Genomic DNA, 21,481 nt, shown 5'->3' with positions numbered 1-21,481 from the left:
ATAAGGATTATAGGTGTCCTAGAGGGAGAGGAGAAGGAGAAGGGGGTAGAAAGCCTGTTCAAAGAAATAATGGCTGAGAACTTTCCAAACCTGGGGAGAGAGATGGAACTCCAGTTGACAGAAGCCAACAGATCTCCAAACTTTATCAATGTAAAAAGACCAATCCCAAGGCACATATTAGTGAAGCTTGCAAAAGTCAATGACAAACAGAAAATACTAAGGGCAGCAAGACGGAGGAAAATAATCTACAAAGGAACCCCCATAAGGCTGTCAGTAGATTTCTCAGCAGATACCTTACAGGCTAGAAGAGAGTGGAATGATATATTCAAAACTCTGAAGGACAAAAACTTGCAGCCAAGAATACTCTACCCAGTGAAAATATCCTTCAAATACGATGGATAAATAAAAACTTTCCCAGACAAACAAAAGTTAAGGGAGTTCATTGCCACAAGACCTCCTCTTCAAGAAATGCTCAGGAAGACCCTCATACCTGAAAAATCAAAAGAAGGAAAGGGGTTACAAAACCCAGAGGAAAGGAGATAAGTAGAAGGACAACAACAGAAAGTAGCAGCTCTCCATCAGAACAGGTTAGCAACAGTTAAATATAACATTAAAGATAAAAGGAAGGGAAACACCAAGAATAAATATAATCTTGTCATTTTAACCACAAACTCACAACACAAGAAGGAAGAGAAAGAAAAAAAAATCTGACAGTAACAACCCAGTAGGGGAAGACAAAAATGGCAAGAAAGGAAAAAAAAGTTGAAAGCACAAAGTAAGATATTAAATATAAACTCAAATAAGTCAGTAATTATTTAAATATAATGGACTAAATGATCCAGGTGAAGGACAGAGATCATTAGACTGGGTAAAACAAACGACTACAATCAAATCCAACTATATGCTATTTACAAGAGACACATCTAAAACATAATGATATAGAAAAACTGAAAGTAAAAGAATGAAAAAAAGATACACTACACAATCAATAACCCCAATCCCCAAACTCTACTAATAATAGACAAAAGATACTTTGAGGCATAAAGATTATTGGAGACAAAAATGTCATTTCATAATAATAAAAGGTTAAATTCACCAGATAGCTACATCCATTCTAAATTTGTAGATGCCCAATAACATGGCCAAAAAATAAAGCAAAAATTGACAGAATTAAAAAGAAAGTAACAACTCCACATTCCACTAAATATTAAGACAATGTTTTTAGTAATTAATAGAATAAGCAGACAAAAATCCAGTAAGGATACAGAAGATTTTAACACCAAAATTAAATGCCTGACCTATAAACATACAAAGAATAACCCCCCAAAACTGGAGAATATTCATTATTTTTAAGCACACACAGAACATTTAAAAAATTTGATTATACATGGCCATAAAGTAAGTCTCAGCAAATTTCAAGGGACCACTTTGTAATAAATCAAGAAATCAATAAATAAAGAATAACTAGAAAATCTTCATATGGTTAATAACTAAGAAACATTTTTAAGTAAATCAGAATGACAATGACATAATGGAAATGAGAAAATATTTGAAACTGAATAAAACTTTAGGTGATATCACTGTGAGACGTTACTTCTTTCTGTCCCTCTTTTTAAAAAATGAATAAGACATCCATCCAGGGACAAAAGTACCTTTGCAGGATTTGTGGTATCCAGTACCACAGGCCAGGAGACCCAGGAGGAGTCTTGCCCACCTTAACATCTGGTAATAGATAGATGTTGGTAACTTGGAAGGGATCAAAGACTTAAATATAAGACCTGATACCATAAAACTCCTAGATAAAAACATAGAGAAAAGGCCCTAGATGTTGGTCTCAGCAATGGTTTTTGGGATATGACTCCAAAAGCACAAGCAACAAAAGCAAAAGTTAACGTCAGTCTACCTCAAACTAAAAAGCTTCTGCACACAAAAAACAATCAACAAAATGAAAAAGCAACCTACAGAATGGGAGAAAATAGTTGCAAATCATCTATTTGACAAGAGGTTAATATCCAAAATTATAAAAAACTCACGCAACTCAATAACAAAAAACCCCACACAATCTGATTAAAAAATGGGTAGAGGAACTAAATCAACATTTTTACAAAGAAAACTTCAATTAGCTAACAGGTTCATGAAAAGATGCCCAACACTGCTAATCATCAGGGCAATGCAAATCAAATTCACACTGAGATATCACCTCACACCTCTGAGAATGGCTAACATCAAGAAGACAAAAGAGAAGTGTTGGCAAGGCTGTGAAGATAATGCAAGCCTTGTGCGCTGTTGGTGGGAATGTAAATTGGTGCAGTTACTATGGAAAACAGTATTGAAGTTCCTCAAAAAATTGAAAGTAGAACTACCATATGATCGAACAATCCCACTCCTGGGTATACATCCAAAGAAAATGAAAACATGATATCAAAGAGATATATATGCACTCTCACCTTTACTGCAGCATTACTCACTGCAGATACGGAAATAGTCAAGATATGGAAACAACCTAAGTGTCTGTCAACAGATGAATGAAGATGTAATGTATATCTGTATGTGTCCATGTATATATGTATACACATAACGTATATATGTATACACATACATAAACACAATGGAATATTATTCAGTCACGAAAAAGAAGAAAATCCTGACATTTGCAACATGGATGGATCTTGAGGGCATTGTGCTAAGTGAGACAAGTCAGACAAAGACAAATACTGTATGCTATCACTTATATGTGGAATTTTAAAAAGCCAAGATCTGGTAAAACAGAGATTAGAATGGTGGTTACCAGAGGTTGAAGGGTGGAGGAATTGGGGATATGTTGTTCAAATGTACAAACTGGGAACCAGTAGAAAAATAAGTCCTGGATATCTAATTATAATCTAATTATTATATCTAATTATTATCTGATTAGAGTCAACAACATTGCACTAAAACTTCAAAAGTACTAAAAGACTAGCTCTTAATTGTTTCCCTCAAAAAAGAAATGATAATTATGTGATGTAATACAGGTATCAGCTAATGCTACAGTAAACATACTGCAATATATAAATGTATAAAACCAACATATTGTATACCTTAAACTTACATAATGTTATATGTCAATTACATCTCAATAAAAATAATTTAAAAAAATTTTACACATCACAACTTTTGTGAGGCAGCTAAAGCAATACTTAGAGGATACTCATGAACCTTGAATGTACATATCAGAAAATAGAATAAGTTTAAAGTGCTAAGCATCTGTCTCAGTTGGTTAAAAATATGGCCAAACAATTCTAAAGAGAATGAGAGAAGAGAAGTAATAAAGATTATGGCAGAGATCAACAAAATAGAAACAAATACACAAAAGAAAGGATTAGTAAAGCCAAATTATTTTTTTGTGGAGGGAGTAGACTAATAATATGACAAATCTTGGAGAAGTGAGCAAGGGAAAAAATGAAGAACATACCAATATTAGGAATAAAAGTGGGAATGTTACTATAGATACATGCTAACTTTAAATGGATAATACACTAATATTGTAAGTCATATCACTAGATTTGAAAATTACATAAAATGGAGAACATCCTAAGAAACTATAATTTCACCAAAAATAACTCAAGAAACGTTAACAATTACCTATAAAATTTAAAGTGCTACAAGACACTTTAAGTAAATTACAGAGTTGGAAGATATTTTCAATCTTTACCTGAACTGTAGGTAGACTAACTTTATAGCCCGTGTTCAATCTCCTCCTTTCTTGCTTAAAATAACAGGCAGGTTAAGGGAGAAAACAAAACAAAAAAACTAGATTTTTAGTTTCACTTGCAGTTGGAGGTTAAGGAGAAGGCAGTGCATGGTCTGATGACCCAATCCCAGGAGTAATGTAAATAGACATCTGTAGCTTTGTGCTTCTAAGATGGCTTTTGCTTTTCTGATAAAAAGAGACTCTTGCTAGGATTTCATCATCTTGGTGGAGTAAAAAGCTAGGATTTTAGTAACAGCCCAAGAAATGGCCTGGGGGCTCCTACAAAGTAGGCAATTGGATCAGGAAAAACCTGATTAAAGAGAGGAATCTCAAAAGGGTGCCACTGATAATGGCTGAATTATTTGCTGACTTGTGTTTGACTTGGGGTGACTCAGGGGAGGGGAAAGAGATATTCTTTAAAAATTCCTACTACTCTCATATAGGTTTGAGGCAGGAATCATACTATCTATGTGGCCTCCAAAAACTTCAGCTTAAATTTTAATTGCCCTCAGGTTGGTAATGCTTCTAGGCATCTTACAGAACCAAAAAATCCTCTTTGAAAGAAGGCACTTTAAATCCAGACCTAAAGGAATTCCCACAGATAATGTTTCAGTGAAAATGTACACACAATTAGAAACCACAAAGCTCAGGTAGGAAAAAAAAATCCACCATGAGTGAGAAAAAAACTATAGGAGTAGAGTATCAAAGATTTCACTTATTGTTATTATCTTATACAGAATGGGAAAAAATCTATTTAATACGTAAAACTAAATATAAGGGCTATCAAAATAATGACTTGGAAAAGAGACTATCAAAAATTACCAAGATTAACAAAATAGAATTTCTAGTATTAAAAAACATGTAACAGAAATTAGAAATATATGTCATCAAGAGCAAACTGGATGCAGGTAAAGAGAGAATTAGAGAAACAGAGACAGGTTTGAAGAAATTATCATACATTTAATTGGAATTCCAACATGAAAGAGTAGAGGAAATAGACGGGGTATGATACTCAAAGGGAGAGGGGCTAAGAATTTCCCATAGTCGATGAAATATATGAATCTCAGATTCAGGAAACCCAACAAATCCCACGAAGATCAAACAACAGGAAATCTACATTATACTCAAAGAACAGAACACTGCAGACAAAGAGTATCTTAAAAGAAGTTAGGGAGAAAAGGCAGATTATCTGGCTTCGACCATTAGACTGACAGCTGCCTCCTGAACAACAGTGGACTCCAGAAGACTGTGAAATAGTTTCCAAGTGCTGAGAGAAAGTAAATGTCAACCTAAAATTGTATATTGGGGGAAATATTTTTCTAAAGTACACTAGTTTCCCCTTATCTATGGTGAATATGTTCTGAGACCCCTAGTGGATGCCTGAAACCATGGATAGTACTGCACCCTACATATATGTTATGTTTCCTTCTATACATACATACATACATACATACATACATATGATAAAGTTTAATTTATAAATTAGGTACAGTAAGAGATTAACAACAACTAATAATAAAGTTGGCTTTGGGACCATTATTAAGTAAAATAAGGGTTACTTGAACTCAAGCACTGTGATACTGTGACACTTGATCTGATAACTAAGACAGTTACTAAGTACCTAATAGGTAGGTAGCATACACAGCACAGATACACTGGACAAAGGAACGATTTACATCTCAGGCAGGACAGAACAAGACAGTATGAGATTTCACCACATTACTCAGAATGGTACACAATTTAAAACTTACGAATTATTTCTGGAATTTCCCATTTAATATTTTTGGACCACAGCTGACCGTGGATAACGGAAACCATGGAAAGCGAAACCATGGATACCACTGTATATACTTTCAGGAAGAAAAGGGGAGACTACTGTACATACTTTCAGGATGAGAAAGAAAGAAAATGATTCTAGAAGGAAAGTCTGAGAAGCATGAAGAAATGGTGAACAAAGAAAATGACAAACATGCAGATAATTATAAACTAACAATGACTATATAAAACAATAATAACTAGATCTTTGGGGCCAGTCTCATGGCTGAGCAGTTAAGTTTGCACACTCTGCTTCGGTGGCCCAGGGTTTTGCCGGTTTGGATCCTGGGCACAGACATGGCACTGCTCATTAGGCCCTGCTGAGGTGGCGTCCCACATGACACAACTAGAAGGACCCACAACTAAAATATACAACTATGTACTGGGGGGATTTGGGGAGAAAAAGCAGAAAAGAAAAGAAAAGAAGATTGGCAACAGTTGTTAGCTCAGGTGCCAATTTTAAAAAACAATTAATTTGTGGAACTGAAGATAAAATGATGAAACTAGAATGGACATAGGGACAATGGCATATAAATCAAGTGGAGTTAAGTAGATTGGAATTAAAGTATTCTAAGTTTGTTGTATGGTATGGAAAGAAAGTATACCATTCAGAGTCTAGAAGACAAACAGAAACCATACTAGATATTTTAAACAGAGGAAATTTAATACAGGGAACTGGTTATATCATATATATCAAGATATTGTGCAAATGGAACAAAAGAGTGACAAAATTCCTTTTCTCAAAAAGCTTAAAGTATTCATATACATATACATGTACATTTACAACCTGTATGTATCTGTACACATGGGTATGTGTGTCTATACATACAGGATTATATGTGTATATATAGACATTTTCAAATATGATGCAAAGTTGAAAGAATTTTACAGTGAGCGCCCATATACACTCACCACCTAGATTTTGCCAAACTATACACACATGCACATGTACATACCCACATACAAGTGGAGAGAGGTAAAAAGATAGTGCCAACATAAAGACAGGTGGAAAAAGGGGAAAATTAGACTTGAGAGGAACAGGAGTTGAAGTACTAGGAAGTGGCCAGATTATATGAAGGGCATCTCTGTCATGCTACAAATTTATACTGTATTCTGTAGGGAATGAAAAGCCACCAAAAGATTTAGAGCAAGAAAATAACACGATCAAATCTGACTACTAAGTAAAAAATATCAGTAGCAGCGTTTAGGTTGGGTTAGAGAAATACCGGACTTGTAGGCTTTGGCAGTAAGGATGAGAAAAGATATAGATTTGAGACCTATGTCAGAGGTAGAATCTATAGGGCTTGGTGACTTCACTTACAGACTTAATTTGAGAGTGAAAGTAAAAAGAAAAGAAGGCATCTATATTAAAAGTCAAGTTTTAGTTACAGATTACTGGGGTCATGCCATTAACAGGACAGAAAACAAAGGGAAAGATTTAGAGGTACTGTTCAAGGAAAGAAGAGTTCAATTTTAAACATGATGAGAGGCAAAGCCAATAGGACATTCAAGTAATATCCATAAGGTTATAAGGCTATAAGTTATCAGAAGCAGCCCAGAAAACCCATCTTGGCTTGAGATACCACTTTGGAAGTCACCAGAAAATATGAAGTGGTTAACATCTCCTTAGGGATGTGATTTTCCAAAGCCAGAATGATGAGTAAAAATGGAATTTGTTAGTAGTTTCCCCAACAACGTGTGTGCAGAGCAACAGATATGTTCTCTAAAACCTTAACTGAGTAGCTGGCTTCCAAGATGAATTAGCTTTCTAGAACACAGAAGCAATCCAGATCCTTAGAAGGCTCCTGACTACTTAACGTCCAGCCTGAAATTGGTTCCTTGATTCTCTTGGAGGTTAGTAATGTAGGTGACTTCGAGTCTTTATATCCCAGCCCCAGGAAAGCTTCCTCAGACTTCACTTAGATCCAAACAGGGGTTTCATGTTCAGAATTAGAACACCTTAGATGCCTCGTACTTGACCTTTCCTCAAGCTATTAAAACACCTTGTTCACAAATCACCCTAGACAGGGCATATATGGCCTATCCTCCTTGTTTACAAATGAGAGAAAGAAGGCCTGGAGGGGTTGCAAGTGGTATACAACCACATAACTATGTAATGATCCCGCTGGGATGAGATCTCAGATCATATTACCTTTGGTCTTTATTTTACACTCAGCTGACTCCCAATGATCAATATTCATGAAGTGGTACTTGTACAGCCAAGATGTCTGTTTATGGAATGAGACTATTTATTGCATTAAAAAAATAAGAGAATATACAGTTGGGGTAAACCTAGACAAATCTACATTAATAAAAGTACTAGTACGCTGAAGCACTAGCTTTCTAGTCATGTATCTCCTTCACAAACTTCTGTTACTGTTACTGTTCACTTGGTTAATATTTTGATTTGCACTTGTTACTTATAAATGGACATTTTAAAAATAAACTCCAGAATTTTGCCATGTGTTACAGTTATATTAACTGTTTATATTACCCCCCCCCATCCACTTTCTTGTTTAAACAGATATGCTCATCTTATATAGCCATTTGGAACCTGCTCAGATTATAATGAATGTTCACTTTTTTTTTAGTGAGGAAGATTTGCTCTGAGCCAACATCCATTGCCAATCTTCCTCTATTTTGTATGTGGGTTGCCACCACAGCATGGCTTGACAAGTAGTGCAGGTCCATGCCTGGGATCTAAATCTGAGAACCTGGGCTGCCAAAGTGGAGTGTGCCAGACTTAACCACTAGGCCATGGGGCTGGCCCTGAATGTTCACTTATTATTAATGGATGCTTAATCAGTTATTTTGCCAATGTCACCAATTGAAGTTTGCTGAGATATTTTATAACTAGTACAATCTCTGGTTTAACTTTAATGTTTTACAAAAATAGCATGGATAAGATTGTGAGTGGTAATATTTTTTATTTTAGGTGAAATAAGCAACCTAGGCGTTAAAAATTTCAGAACTGCTGGTATCTCTTATATTACATCTTAATGTTTAAAAACTGCACATTGCATTTCCTGGTAGAGAAGACTTCCTCACTCTGAATATAAATGTACCTACGGCACACACAATTCTTTCATAAGTTCTCCTTAAGATGGTGCTACTTTCTTTTTCTTTTTCTTCCCTCTGATCACAACAATGTATATCATCAACCACTATACATCTGTTAGACTGGTTAAAAAATATATTAACAATACCAAGTGCTGGAACTCTCATGTATTGCTGGTGAGAATGAAAAACAATATAGCCACTCCAGAAAACATTTTGGCAGTTTCTTAACAACAATAAATTTACTCTTAACATAACTTAGCAACCACACTCCTAAGCATTTCCCAAAGTGAACCAAAAACATGTTCACACAAAACCTGTTCATGGGTAGTTACACCAGCTTTACTGATAACTGGCAAAACCTAGGAAAAAACCCTAATGTTCTTGATGAATGGATAAACAAACTGAGGCACATCAGTACAATGGACTATTACTCAGCAGTAAAAAAAAATAACTATTGATAAATGCAACAACCTGCATGAATCTCAAAAAGCATTATGCTGAGTGAGAGAAGTCAGTCTCAAAAGGTTATATACATTATGATTCCATTTATATGATATTCTTGCCAAGCAAACTATAATGACAGGGAACAGATCAATGGTTGCCAGAGGACATGGAGTGGGGAGAGGGTGTGACTACAAAGTGATAGCACTGCTCCTTTTCCTGACTGTGGTGGTGGTAGGTAAACCTATACGTATATTAAAATTCATGGAACGGTGTACCAGAAAAGAATCAATTTTACTGTGTATTAACTGTTTAAAAAAAGTATATCATCAAAGAATCCAAGTGTTAGAGATCTACAAACCATTTAATCTCATGATTTTAAAGACGAGGAAACAAATCCAGGGGTTTTAAAAGTGACTTTCTAATTAATGATCAGAGTTACTTAATGGAAATTCTTTCTTTGAGAGTTCACAATTTAACAAAATATGTTTACCTCAAAATGAGAAAATCAGTCAGAAATAAGAAATATGTAGAAATTACATAACAAACCAAGCCACAGATTCCACATTTACATTTAAATACACATAAAATTCAACAATAATTTCTATGCCACATTTCAGCGGAGAGGCCAACAACAAAAAAGAAAATTAAATTCTCACTTCTATTCATTCAAGACAGACTTCACAAACTGCACGTTAGTCATTAAGAAAGAAAACTTCCTCAATATAGTTATATCTCCAGAATTTAGAAGATCTTCCAAGGTTAACTCCAAAAAAAATCCAAATACTATTAGTTTTATACTAACAATATTTCCCTTCTGGATATTCTAGAAAGTAAAGAAAATATTCGCTACCTCAATAGGTAAAAATCAACCTAAGTTTGGTGGGGTCTGAGGATGGAAATGGGAAGAGGAAGGAGAAAAGTAGAAAACAGAGAAGAAAATAGAGGGGCTTATACTACACAAATTATTAGATGTACTTAAAATATGAGAAATGCTCTTATTCTCTTCTTTAGGGGTGATACACATGAGTCCAAGATTTAGAAAACTGGTTCTTTCCCAAATATTTCCTTTTGGAGTCTCAGGTGCAAACTAAGGCTTAGATTACCACTCCACTTTATAGAGATCCAATAATCTTTTTCAAGAAGCGCATTCAGCCTCATCTAATAATATCTTTATAATTTCCATGTGGGATAATAACAATAATCCATAAAGACTATTCTTGAAGTATACAGAAGGTGAACAGGAAGCTTAAGAGTATCATGAGCCTGAAGAAAATATCAAAAAATTCAACTACTCTTAAGAAAAATTGAACACATATATTTTACAAATAACAGTCCTAAATGATTAGATCTTGACATTATAATAAGCAACATTTCAGACATTTTTACAGCTAAAAGTCTCAAAGCTCGTCTGATAAAAATCCTTATTTTAGGGCGCTGGCCCCGTGGCTGAGTGGTTGAGTTTGTGTGCTCTGCTTCAGCAGCCTGGGGTTCGCCAGTTTGGATTCTGGGTATGGACCTACACGCTGCTCATCAAGCCATGCTGTGGCATCATCCCACATAGAAGAACCAGAATGACTTACAAGTAGGATAGACAACTTTGCTCTGGGGTTTTGAGGAGAAAAAAATCCTTATTTTACAAATAAGAAACTAAAGATCAATACAGTTAATTATTGCAGATGTGAATTAAGGGCAAGCCTCCTAACTACTTACACAGTAATCATTTATACAACGCAGACTTAAATTTTGTCCCTTTTTCCTTGAATCATTGATTCTGCTTACATACCCCCAAGACAAGAGGAATTAGCCAAATACTTGTGCTATTAATCCACATACTTTAGAGAACTGAACGCAAAGTACTATGTCCTTGAATTTCCTTGTTGGACCTAATCTAAAATAAATGGTTTTGTTTACCTTAGTACACAATGTAAAACATATACAATTTTATGGCAATCTGATCTAAAATTAATGTTGAACTACCTTTAATCTTCTATGGTGGTGGTGTTGCTTTTAATGCTCTCAAATAAGTAGTGAGGGAAAAAGAAAAAAACTTATGACCAAGTTGTGTGAATATGCCATCTGCAAAGAAAACTATTTTTTTAATAAAACTTTTTTTTTGAGGAAGATTAGCCCTGAGCTAACATCTGCCACCAATCCTCCACTTTTTGCTGAGAAAGACTGGCCCTGAGCTAACATCTGTGCCCATCTTCCTCTACTTTAGATGTAGGACGCCTGCCACAGCCTGGCTTGACAAGCAGTGCGTAGGCCCGCACCCGGGATCTGAACCGGTGAACCCTGGGCCGCTGAAGTAGAGCACACGAACTTAACCGCTGCGCCACCAGGCTGGCCCCTTAATAAATTCAAATTTTAACCAACTTGTCAAGTTTATTCTAAACAAACTGAAGTATTAAGAAATCACAGTAGAAAGTTATATTTCGTATAACATTTGCGCTAGCAATTACATGAAAAGTCAATATTAAAAATGATCAGTAAAGAAAGTTTCTACATTTCTATATCCTAAAACTTTTATTTGACGTTTTGTTCCCCAAGTTATTAAATTTTAAAGTACCATGATAAATTATGCTTTGGTATTAATTTCAAGAATATAAGATTTTTACTCAGTTTTTTTTTTTGAGATATAATATTTGCAATTAAACACCTACTATGTTCTAGGCTCTATAATAAGCCTTGAAAATAGATGAATGAAAAACATGTCCCTGCTCTCAGAGATCATACAGTTTAGGAAGTGATATAAACATGTACAGAAACGAATTTCAATACAACAATGAATGGACAAAGAAGAACAGAGAAGATAATCAGAGAAAGTCAAGGAAGGTTTCACAGTGATATTCAAATAGGCTTTTGAGGGAGAAAAGGAATTTGCTGGTAGGACTTACAGGCCATGTCTTTATATGAAACTGTAGGAAAGACAAATCTAATCTAAAGTGACTGAAGGTAGACCAGTGGTTGCCTAAAGCCAGGGGTGGGATTTGGAGATTGACTGGGAAGTATGTATACAAGAGAACCACTGAAGTGATGGACATGTTCAGGATCACCGGTTGTAGCGACGGTTAGCTGGGTATACACGTATTAAAACTCATTAAATCGTACACTTAAAATATATGCATTTTATCATATGTAATATACTTCAGTAAAGGCAATTTTTAAAAAGGAACTGAGGAAACCAAATGGGCTACTTTTTGTGTGGCAAAAACTCTTCTATATCCAATTAGAGGTAGTTATCAGTATTCTGTGAGGATGAAAATGTTTTCTCAAAATAAACAAAGTTTAAAGCTGCAGCACAGTTTCTTCTTTTGGACCTCTCCTAAAGAAGCAACAGGCAAAAAATGTAGAGCTCGGCAGAGTTCCAACAGAACAGGCTATTTCCAAGTTTATATGATATTGCTAAAAAAAGCATTTTCATAATACAAATTTTCAATCATAATGTAATTATTAAATGTGTGGGTAGGAGAAGACTAGATGAGGAGTTAAAGAGTTCTTCGGCTAACTTTTTGATTCCGGGCAAATTAATTCCCATCCTTGGGATTATTTCAGCTCTAAAATAAGAAGGCTGGTTTCTCTAGGATTTCTTTCATTTTTAAGATTCAATTATTCTTATAAGGTTGAAATCTCTACATAGAGTCTCCAAGTGAAATCCCTAAGTTAAATCTCAGATGTTGAAAATGATCCATTAAAACAAGTTCTATCAAGTACTGAGTATCAGAAGTATTTTATGCAACTTTTGAGATTAATAATTTAAGGTTCTTAGTAAACTTTATGTATTTTCTTAATCAAATTTAATTTTACTTATATCTGTTATTTCTTATTAGCTAATCACAAAGGTTCTTCTAAAAATTCTACAGTACTAGATACATTACTCTCTATATAATCATTCCTTTTCTTTGCAAATGAAGAAATTGAGGATTATAGAGATCAACCTTACTAAAAACATCATCTTTGCAAAGACAAAACTATTAAATCAAATGTGTCATATAATTTTTTAAGTAAAAAGTTTTAGAAGGAATGTATATATGGATGGATGGACATTGGTACAAATATAGAAAACTTTTCCTGGAAGGATATACAACAACAAGTTAATAACACTATCTTTGGGGAGAGAGTTTAGGGTGGAGAGAGGTAATTTTTCTATTTTTATTTTCTGTACCATGGAAAAATTTCCAAAATGAACATTTGTTACTTCCATTGTTTAAAAATTATGCTCTTAAATTGGACTTCTGGGTTATATTTTCCTTTTATTTTCTATATTTAAGGGGAAAAAAAGTATTGTTTGGCTTTTGAAATTTTCTTCTTTTTTAAACAATATGCCTGGTGGTTTCATTAATTCAGTAGCTTAGAGCATGAAGAACAAAGGTCATAAGTTTTATTAATTACACTTGCAAAGAATAAAAATATCCCTTGGTCATACAATGCATTTTTAACTTTAAAAAGTCATCTGGCAAACTCATCCTACTGATCACAAGGATGAATCAGGTAAGAGCATGTGGTTGACTTAATACAAAACATTAATACTGGAAAATAACTAAGTAATGTCTTACTGACAGAGGGTAAGAGAATAGACAGCAGAGTTATTCATCTCTAAGTAAACACTTCAATTTTCATATTCATCAACCCACTGTACTTCTGAATAGAATATAAACAAGACCTTAACTGCAAAAAAAAAAAATAAAGACCCTGTACTTTCAGAAAAGCTAAAAACTGTATATGTCACAAATCTTACTGTTTTTAAAAATGATTCAATTCTTATTGGTATACCATATAAACATCAAATACAATATGTATTACCTGTAACATCTTCTGGATCTGATACAACAATATGTGCATTTAGTTCCTGTAGCTTATGATGCAGTTCTTCTAATTTTTTATTTGATTTTTTTAAAATGTTGTCCACATAAGCCAAATTTTTTTTATCTGTTGTGACTTTCCTCAGATTTTCAGCTCCTTCTTTGATTTTCAGTTCTTTCCTTATTTCTCTCTTGATTCGATCCTTGATATCATCCAATCTCTGTTGCACCATAGTATCTGAAAAGTCTAATTTTTGAACGGCACTCACATTCTCAGAAAATGGAAGACCTCGGGAATCTCCCTACAGAAAAAAAGAAACATACAAATGGGGGAGTTTAGGAAAGTGAGCTACTCAGTAAAATGTGCAGCATAAGAATAAAACTGCATAAAGTGATTATTAAGTACATTACATTTAATTCTTCCCTTAATAAGCAACAGACTATTTATTTACCTTTATTATAACCATACAGAATCATAAGTTCGAAAACTCTGCCCACTTACTAAATAGCATTACCTGACAAAATTACATTAAAACAAACACATTTACACACAAAAGCATCTTACAGTTGTATAAAGATAGTGGATTTTTGATATCCTATGAACCAAAGTTGGTGGTCTAGTGATTAAGATTCGGCACTCTCACAGGTCAGGGAACGATACCACCCATCTGTTGGTTGCCATGCTGTGGTAGCTGTGTGTTGCTGTGATGCTGAAAGCTATGCCACCGGTATTTCAAACACCAGCAGGGTCGCCCATAGTGGACAGGTCTCAGTGGAGCTTCCAGACTAAGACGGACTAGGAAGAAGGATCTGGCCACCCACTTCTGAAAAAATATGCCATGAGGACCCTATGAATAGCAGTGAAGCACTGTCTGATATAGTGCCAGAAGATGAGAGGATGGTACATCCAGGCAGGATTCCACTGTACACAGAGTCTCTAGGAGTTGGAATCAATTCCATGATACTAACTACAATGAACCCAAACTAGATCCTAATCCCTACACTGTGAATCTTGGGCATGTTATTTAACCTTTCAAATACTCAGTTTAATCATCTGTAAAATCTAAATAATAACATTAGCCACCTTTCAGAGAGACTTTGATAACTCAAACTATTGTATGTGAAGCTCCAAATACAATTCTTGGCACACTGTGGTCACTTAATAAGTGAAAATTCCTATTAACTTCCATAGGTGAGATAAACTCCATTTATCTTCTATAAGAAACTTCTTAAAAATAAACTAATATTGGCAAAATAAAGTTACATCCTTATGATCACTTTTTAGTTAATGAATTAAATGTGTCAAGGCTTGGGGAGACTATTCAGAACTCTATTTACATATTTCATGGCTAACTATCCCAATGGACAATTTGGTTGACTCACTACAAAATCATCATTACTAGAAAATATGTTTAAATTATGTCCTACTGATAGAAGCTAAGACAATACGCAGCACTAGTTATTCATATTAAAATGAAAATTGAATCAGGTAAACACATCTATTCGACATTTAAAACAACCAAAGCTATCTTCTAGGTATTTGTATATCATTCACTATTTTAAACTCCATTACTATAATACTATTGGTTTTTAAATTTTTAATTTCTGAAACTAGAGAATGTTTACCTTTGAGAAGAGGAATTGAGTGTGTGAAGGACATAAAAAAGAGAGAGGTTTACATTTCACTGTGTACCCTTTATGTACCTGTTGAACCACAGACCTAATTAATTAGAAGATTTTCTTTAATTTTGGGGGCAATTCATCACAACCAGATAAATAAGTTCTATTTAAATTCTTGGTGTAAATACTTTTTACATCTAATTCTTAACTTCTAAAAAACATGTATCTTGCAAATAGTGAGTTAATAGATGGCAAGATGTGGGATCTAGTCTTGGCTTTGGTACCAATTTACCCTGTGCTAACAGGTATACTATGCAAAACACGAAGTAGTTGATCTATAAATCTGTTCTTAACCTTTGTGGGGCCAAGAACCCTTTTGATACTCCAACAAAAAACAGTAGAACAGAGAAAATTCTGTGTTTGTATGTACAATTTCCAGGATCCATGGATCTTAGATTAAGAATCGTTGGGATAGGTGATCTACACCTACTGGCCTTAAATTTTGGATTCTTATCTACGGGGATACACAATGATTTTCTAACTGGGCCAAAATAGTGTCTAGGTTTTTCACTATTTATAAGGGAATATAAGTCCTATCACCCATTTATTCAGTTTCCAAACTTTATGAATCCATCGTTGGCTGGTTATTCATAACGCTAGCACACATGACCACTGTCAAAAAATCCGAATTTCTGCTGTCTAGCTTCAGGTAAAATGGACTGAGGCAAACAATTCTCCCATGAAAAAGTTTAATCTAATTACATTCTTCTAGATATTTTTATTTCTATCTGAACAGACTTAAAAAACATTTACATGAACTGCTTTCACAAATTTGTGATTTAATATTATGTACTAAGCCAAATGTTCCCTAAACTTCTTGATTCACAGTGACCTTAGTGTCTCAGTAATTTTTTCCTTATGCCCCAAAAGCCAAAATAAATATCTAACAATTTTGTTTATTAAGTAGTAAGGTCCAAATAACTTAAATACTTACGTCATAACTTAATAGCTGTTTGAAACGAAACAAATTGAAAGAAAAAATTACATTTTTATTTCACTCTTTAATAACCACAGTTACTTATTAATGTGATGTGTCTGCCTGTTGGTTACTTCATAATTTCCCAAACCTTGAAATCATATTGGACACTCCCGTCCTCATTTCGTATTCCACCATACAAAGATAATGTAGAATAATCTAAGATTGAAACTTAACTAATTCCAGTTAGTTCACATGGTATCGAACAAATGGTGCCAGTGTGTTTCCCTGAAAAATTTAAAACATACTGCAGGATCCTGAGAGTTTGCTGAGGCACCCCAGAAAGCCTTGTTAGTTACACAGTTTGAGAACTGTGGTACTAAGATTTAAAGGCTGTTTTTAAAAAAACCTGTTATATGAAAATGGCTACTGTATTCAATGTGAAACCTTTGAAGGCAATTGCCTACTACAACTTCCATTTCTTTTCAATTTGCTCTCTAAATTCCAATCATATCAAATTACAGAAATTTACTGCCAGAGACAATCTCTCTTGGCTCAGCTACTACTGTGCACGAAGCAACTTTGGGATGTACCACCTCTCCCTCTTCAACTATCAATTCCTAGTCCCTTCTTTTGTCAGTTAATTTCTACTTTCTTTTTTCAAAATTCATCACAATTTTTCCTTGGAAAGAATTCCCCCGCCTATGCTCTTAGAATTTAGATAAAATACTCTCCTGTGTGCTTTGATATTGTGGATCTTATTTAAACAATCATCCCTTTTCTTATCTGACAACCCTAAAGACTATGAGCAATTTGAGGGCAGGGCTTATGCCTGGCAGAGTAGTTCTGTTTTGTTTACTCAACAACATGCCCATTATATTATTTAATATTCTTCTAAGATTCAGGAAAATATGTCATTGCTGAAAAAGTCATGCTTTCCTCTTCCTGATAAAGACAACTCATACCCCAGGAAGCTCAAAGGCAAACTGATAGTCAATCATAGCAACTATATTAGCTAGAACTAGATATGAGCTATATGTGGTTAGCATGTTTGCTTCCTCTTCCTTTTCATAGGCCTGAATTTTTAGTAACCATACTTTTACTCCCTTCTTTTGTTGTGACATGACTCAAATACCTTTTGGAAAGGAGCAGGAGATATATACAACATAATCAGTAATTTAAAATAAACAAATGCCCTCTGAGAGCAGACAGGAAAGATTACAGTACTTTCTATTACTCCTTTCCTAAAAATTTTGGTTGCAATAAACTGTGAAAGTTACTGGAAAATATAATTTTCTTGGAAATTTGGAACTGAAATAAGATATTCCATCTATTAAATTATGTCTCTACCCTAAAAAAATTAATAAAAACAATTATATCATAAAAGACAGGAATCAGTACTAGGTAATGAAATAATATTCTTGACACAGGTAAAATAAATTAGCCTCAGGAAAATAAATAGCTGTTTAACCAGTGAAAATCTTCAATGATAATCTTTGTCTCAGTAGGTTCTATTACAGGCAGTAGTAACTGTCTACACCATCTACACTATACTAATTTATGTTTGAAAGCTTAACACTTTCATCCACCATTCACATCTCTTTTCTACTCTATAAAATTTCACGCCTCCCCCAAAAGTAAACAGCAGATACCTTTACTCATCAAAGTTAGATTCAATCTCTAATCACAAACTCCCTTTAAAATTTATTAATATACTCAGAAAGGCTGGAGATAAAAGAAAAACACAAAAGAACTAATCCTAGGCATAAAACTAAGCTCCTAACAGTATTCATGATCCTCCACCAATCATCCACACATAAAAGAAACCCCACAATTCTCATACTTTTACCACTGAAATCACAAGCTTAGCCACTCCATTTTAGTCAAATTAATCTAACACTTTGCTGTTTATATTCTTTTACTGGGTCTGTCCTTCTTATGTCCTATTCCTTTCCCTATCAATCTAGACAAAATACTTGTTTGAGAAATATTTCAAGTCTTCATGATTAATTCTACCTACCGATTTCCAATGTACTTTAAATTTCATATCATTCATATCCTTAATACAGTCATTCAGATGGGTCAAATCCAAACACAAGGAAACCATTAGCAAAATCAATACCCTCAGGATTTATGGTAGAACAATTGAAATGATTTTTAGGTAAGTTGGTTTCAAGTGGCCAAATAAATGAAAGAAGGAATAGAGACCTCAATGAATAAAAAACAAAGAGTAAAAATTAGATGGATTTCAAAGGAACCAAAATAAATTACAAAATTAAGTGGTTACGTTAAATAGCAGTTTAGGCCAAGATAATGAATTAGTATTCTAGCAGATAGATAACTGAGGAAATTACCTTGAATTCATCACCCAGAGAAACACGAAATTAAAAGACACGGAAGATAAAATGAGAAGACCCAAGATGCATCTAGCAAGAGTTCCAAATTAAGAGAATCAAAAAGACGGGGGAGAACCACTACATGAAGAGAGAAACGGATGAGAATTTTCCAGAATTGAAGAATGATATAAATCCTTAGAATGGAAGTTCACGCCAACTTGCAAATAAGATTAAATGAAAACACTAACAAAAGTAAAAGAGGGAAAAGGTATTTTATCTACAAATGAATGACAATTAGATCAACAGAAGACTTTTCCTTAGTAACAACAGAAGCCCCAAACTATCAAACTTATATAATGGATTTTCATCCTTTATCTTAAGAGACTTATATTTTGCTAAGGCTTTCTATAAAATTACAATAAAAAAATCTGCTTCAAAATATTTACATTGCAGGGAAAATTACAGATGAACTAAACCAGTGTCCATATTATACTTACATCATTCCTCTGTTCACTAATCATGTATGTGTTAATTTACATTAAAGAAAACTTGTGCTGTGGCAGAAAAGACCATACAATTTTTACCTCAAATTGACAAAGGTTTTTCTAATCATACTGTTGGCAATAATCCAGATATAAGCTGTAAACTATTATAAAAGTTGAAAATATGTAACAAGAAACTTAACAATAGTCATTCCCTTTGATTCAGTAATTCTAATTCTAGAAATATAACTTACGAAAATAAGTAGAAATTATTACTACACAGAATGGTCAATTCAGCAAGTTATGAATTAATCAATAATATGTGCTGGTCACAGACAAACTTTCCTATAAAGTTTACAAACAGCAGAGCTTTAGATCAACTTATAGGAAAGAAAAAGTTCAAGATGCTAAGTAAGCATCATAACAAAATTCAGAATTTCAAACAGTCTAAGGAATAAGAAAAGGTTTCTCTTACTTATGCCCTTTATAATTCCACAGCAGTATGTCCAACCTGATATATTGCTGCTATGTACACACAGTTTTATTTCAAATTATGTTTAAAATAAGAATGGAAAAAAGAAAAGACTGGAAGGAAAGAGATTAAAATATTAATTATCTCTGGGTAAAAAATTAAGAAGGATTTTCATGTTGTTCTTCAAAGTTTTCCTATTTTCTCAATTTCTCAGCAATAAATATATGCTGCCTATCTAATAAGAAGGGAAAGACATTATTTAAAAGAAACCAAAAGTAACCTTCACTTTAAGTTCTGGTAAATGTAAAAGCTTAAAATGATTTCTTCCACCCTACAGTATACCTGCTATTAACTAGGTTACTCTGAGTCAATACAATTCTACCACAAGGGATGAGACTACACATTCCACTCTAATTAGACCACATCATGTGCCAGCCAAGTATTTCAAATACACAAAAGTGTTAATATGCATTTGATAAATACAACTATTTTTATTGTATGAAGTAATGAAATTCTTATCTGTAGACTAAAACATAAATTGACATTTTCAATTTACTACATTTCAACAAACTCACAGTGAGGTTATGAAAAACACTAAAATAAGAACAGGATCAGATTCAAAGAACAAAATGAAGAAAAAAGTCTGTCACTTACAACCAAGTACTTTAGGGAGAGACAGCAAAGGATGTTTACTCCTCACTGGCCAAGTTCCCAGAGAAGTGAAAAAGCTGTTACTTTCTCTACATTATAGAAATGCAAAGCAGTCTGACCTGATAGATGCCAAGAATCTTAGAGCACCCATGAAAACTCACTGGGTACAATGATTCATAAACTGTTTTAGCTAGAAGAAATTTCAAAGATCATAAAGCCTAACTCTCTTGATTTTAGTTTTGAGAAAAGCAAGTTCAAAGCAGCTAAGCAAGTTACCTAAGGTCACAAAGAAGTCAGTGACCTGGCAGGGTGCAGCATATTAGCATATCTCTTGACTCCTAGGCTTGGCGCTCTTTTACTCCACACTGCCTTCTTAGGAGGAGATTTTTGGAGTATCCATTTCCCTATATTTGAACTTTTGCATTCATTAGTGGATATTATGTGCCTCAAATCAGGGATATTGGCAGGAAATTACTCTCTAATTTCACCCTAATCCAACCCTGTGTCTCAGGGCAGAATGGTTTCAAACCAGAAACCAAGAAACCAGTCCTAACAGCAGAGCTCTGTCACTAGCTATGCAACCCAAGCATGTTATCCTATCTCTCTGTACCTGTTTGCTCAACTGCAAAATGATGTTTGGCTTTTCTATCTTAGTTTTTAAAACTTCATACTTCATTTATTCAAAACATTAACTGAATGCTAGGCAACAGAAATGACACAATCTTGGATTCTTTTCAGGTACACAATTTATTAAGGAAGACAGATATGAAAACCAAACATAATCTGAAGAGGTAGCAAAACTTTACACAAATGTAGGCCATATTGTGTGTGTGTGTGTGTGTGTGTGTGTTAACAGAAGGCTCAGTTAGAATGTAGTATGATGGAAAGAACTAAGCGTTTGGAGTCAGACTGGCCAAGTATAAATTCTGATACTGCAACCATGCTAAAGCTTCGATTTTTTCATCTGCAAAATGGAATTATTACAACTACCTTGACTATATTATTTCGAAGTCTGCTAATGGCTATGCCTACAACTAAGAAATATGCTTTCATAGCAATAATACAGTTCCTGGCACATAGCACTTAAGCAGATAGT

The 21,481-nt window shown here is 34.1% G+C and overlaps 1 protein-coding gene across 1 annotated transcript in view; it reads right to left on the bottom strand.

Annotated features, from left to right (window-relative positions):
* The window catches only part of PKN2 (protein kinase N2), a 148,195-nt gene that overhangs the window by 87,964 nt on the left and 38,750 nt on the right, over positions 1-21,481 (bottom strand). The window contains exon 2 of the mRNA XM_014841895.3: positions 13,850-14,150. Within this exon, the coding sequence (XP_014697381.1) occupies positions 13,850-14,150 (301 nt within the window). The remainder of the gene's footprint in view (positions 1-13,849; positions 14,151-21,481) is intronic.

The sequence above is a fragment of the Equus asinus genome, chromosome 16, assembly GCF_041296235.1.
Source record: "Equus asinus isolate D_3611 breed Donkey chromosome 16, EquAss-T2T_v2, whole genome shotgun sequence".
In the NCBI taxonomy this organism is placed as follows: Eukaryota; Metazoa; Chordata; class Mammalia; order Perissodactyla; family Equidae; genus Equus; species Equus asinus.
The sequence above is the reverse complement of the archived record's forward strand: the minus strand, read 5'-3'. Positions and strand labels throughout refer to the sequence as shown.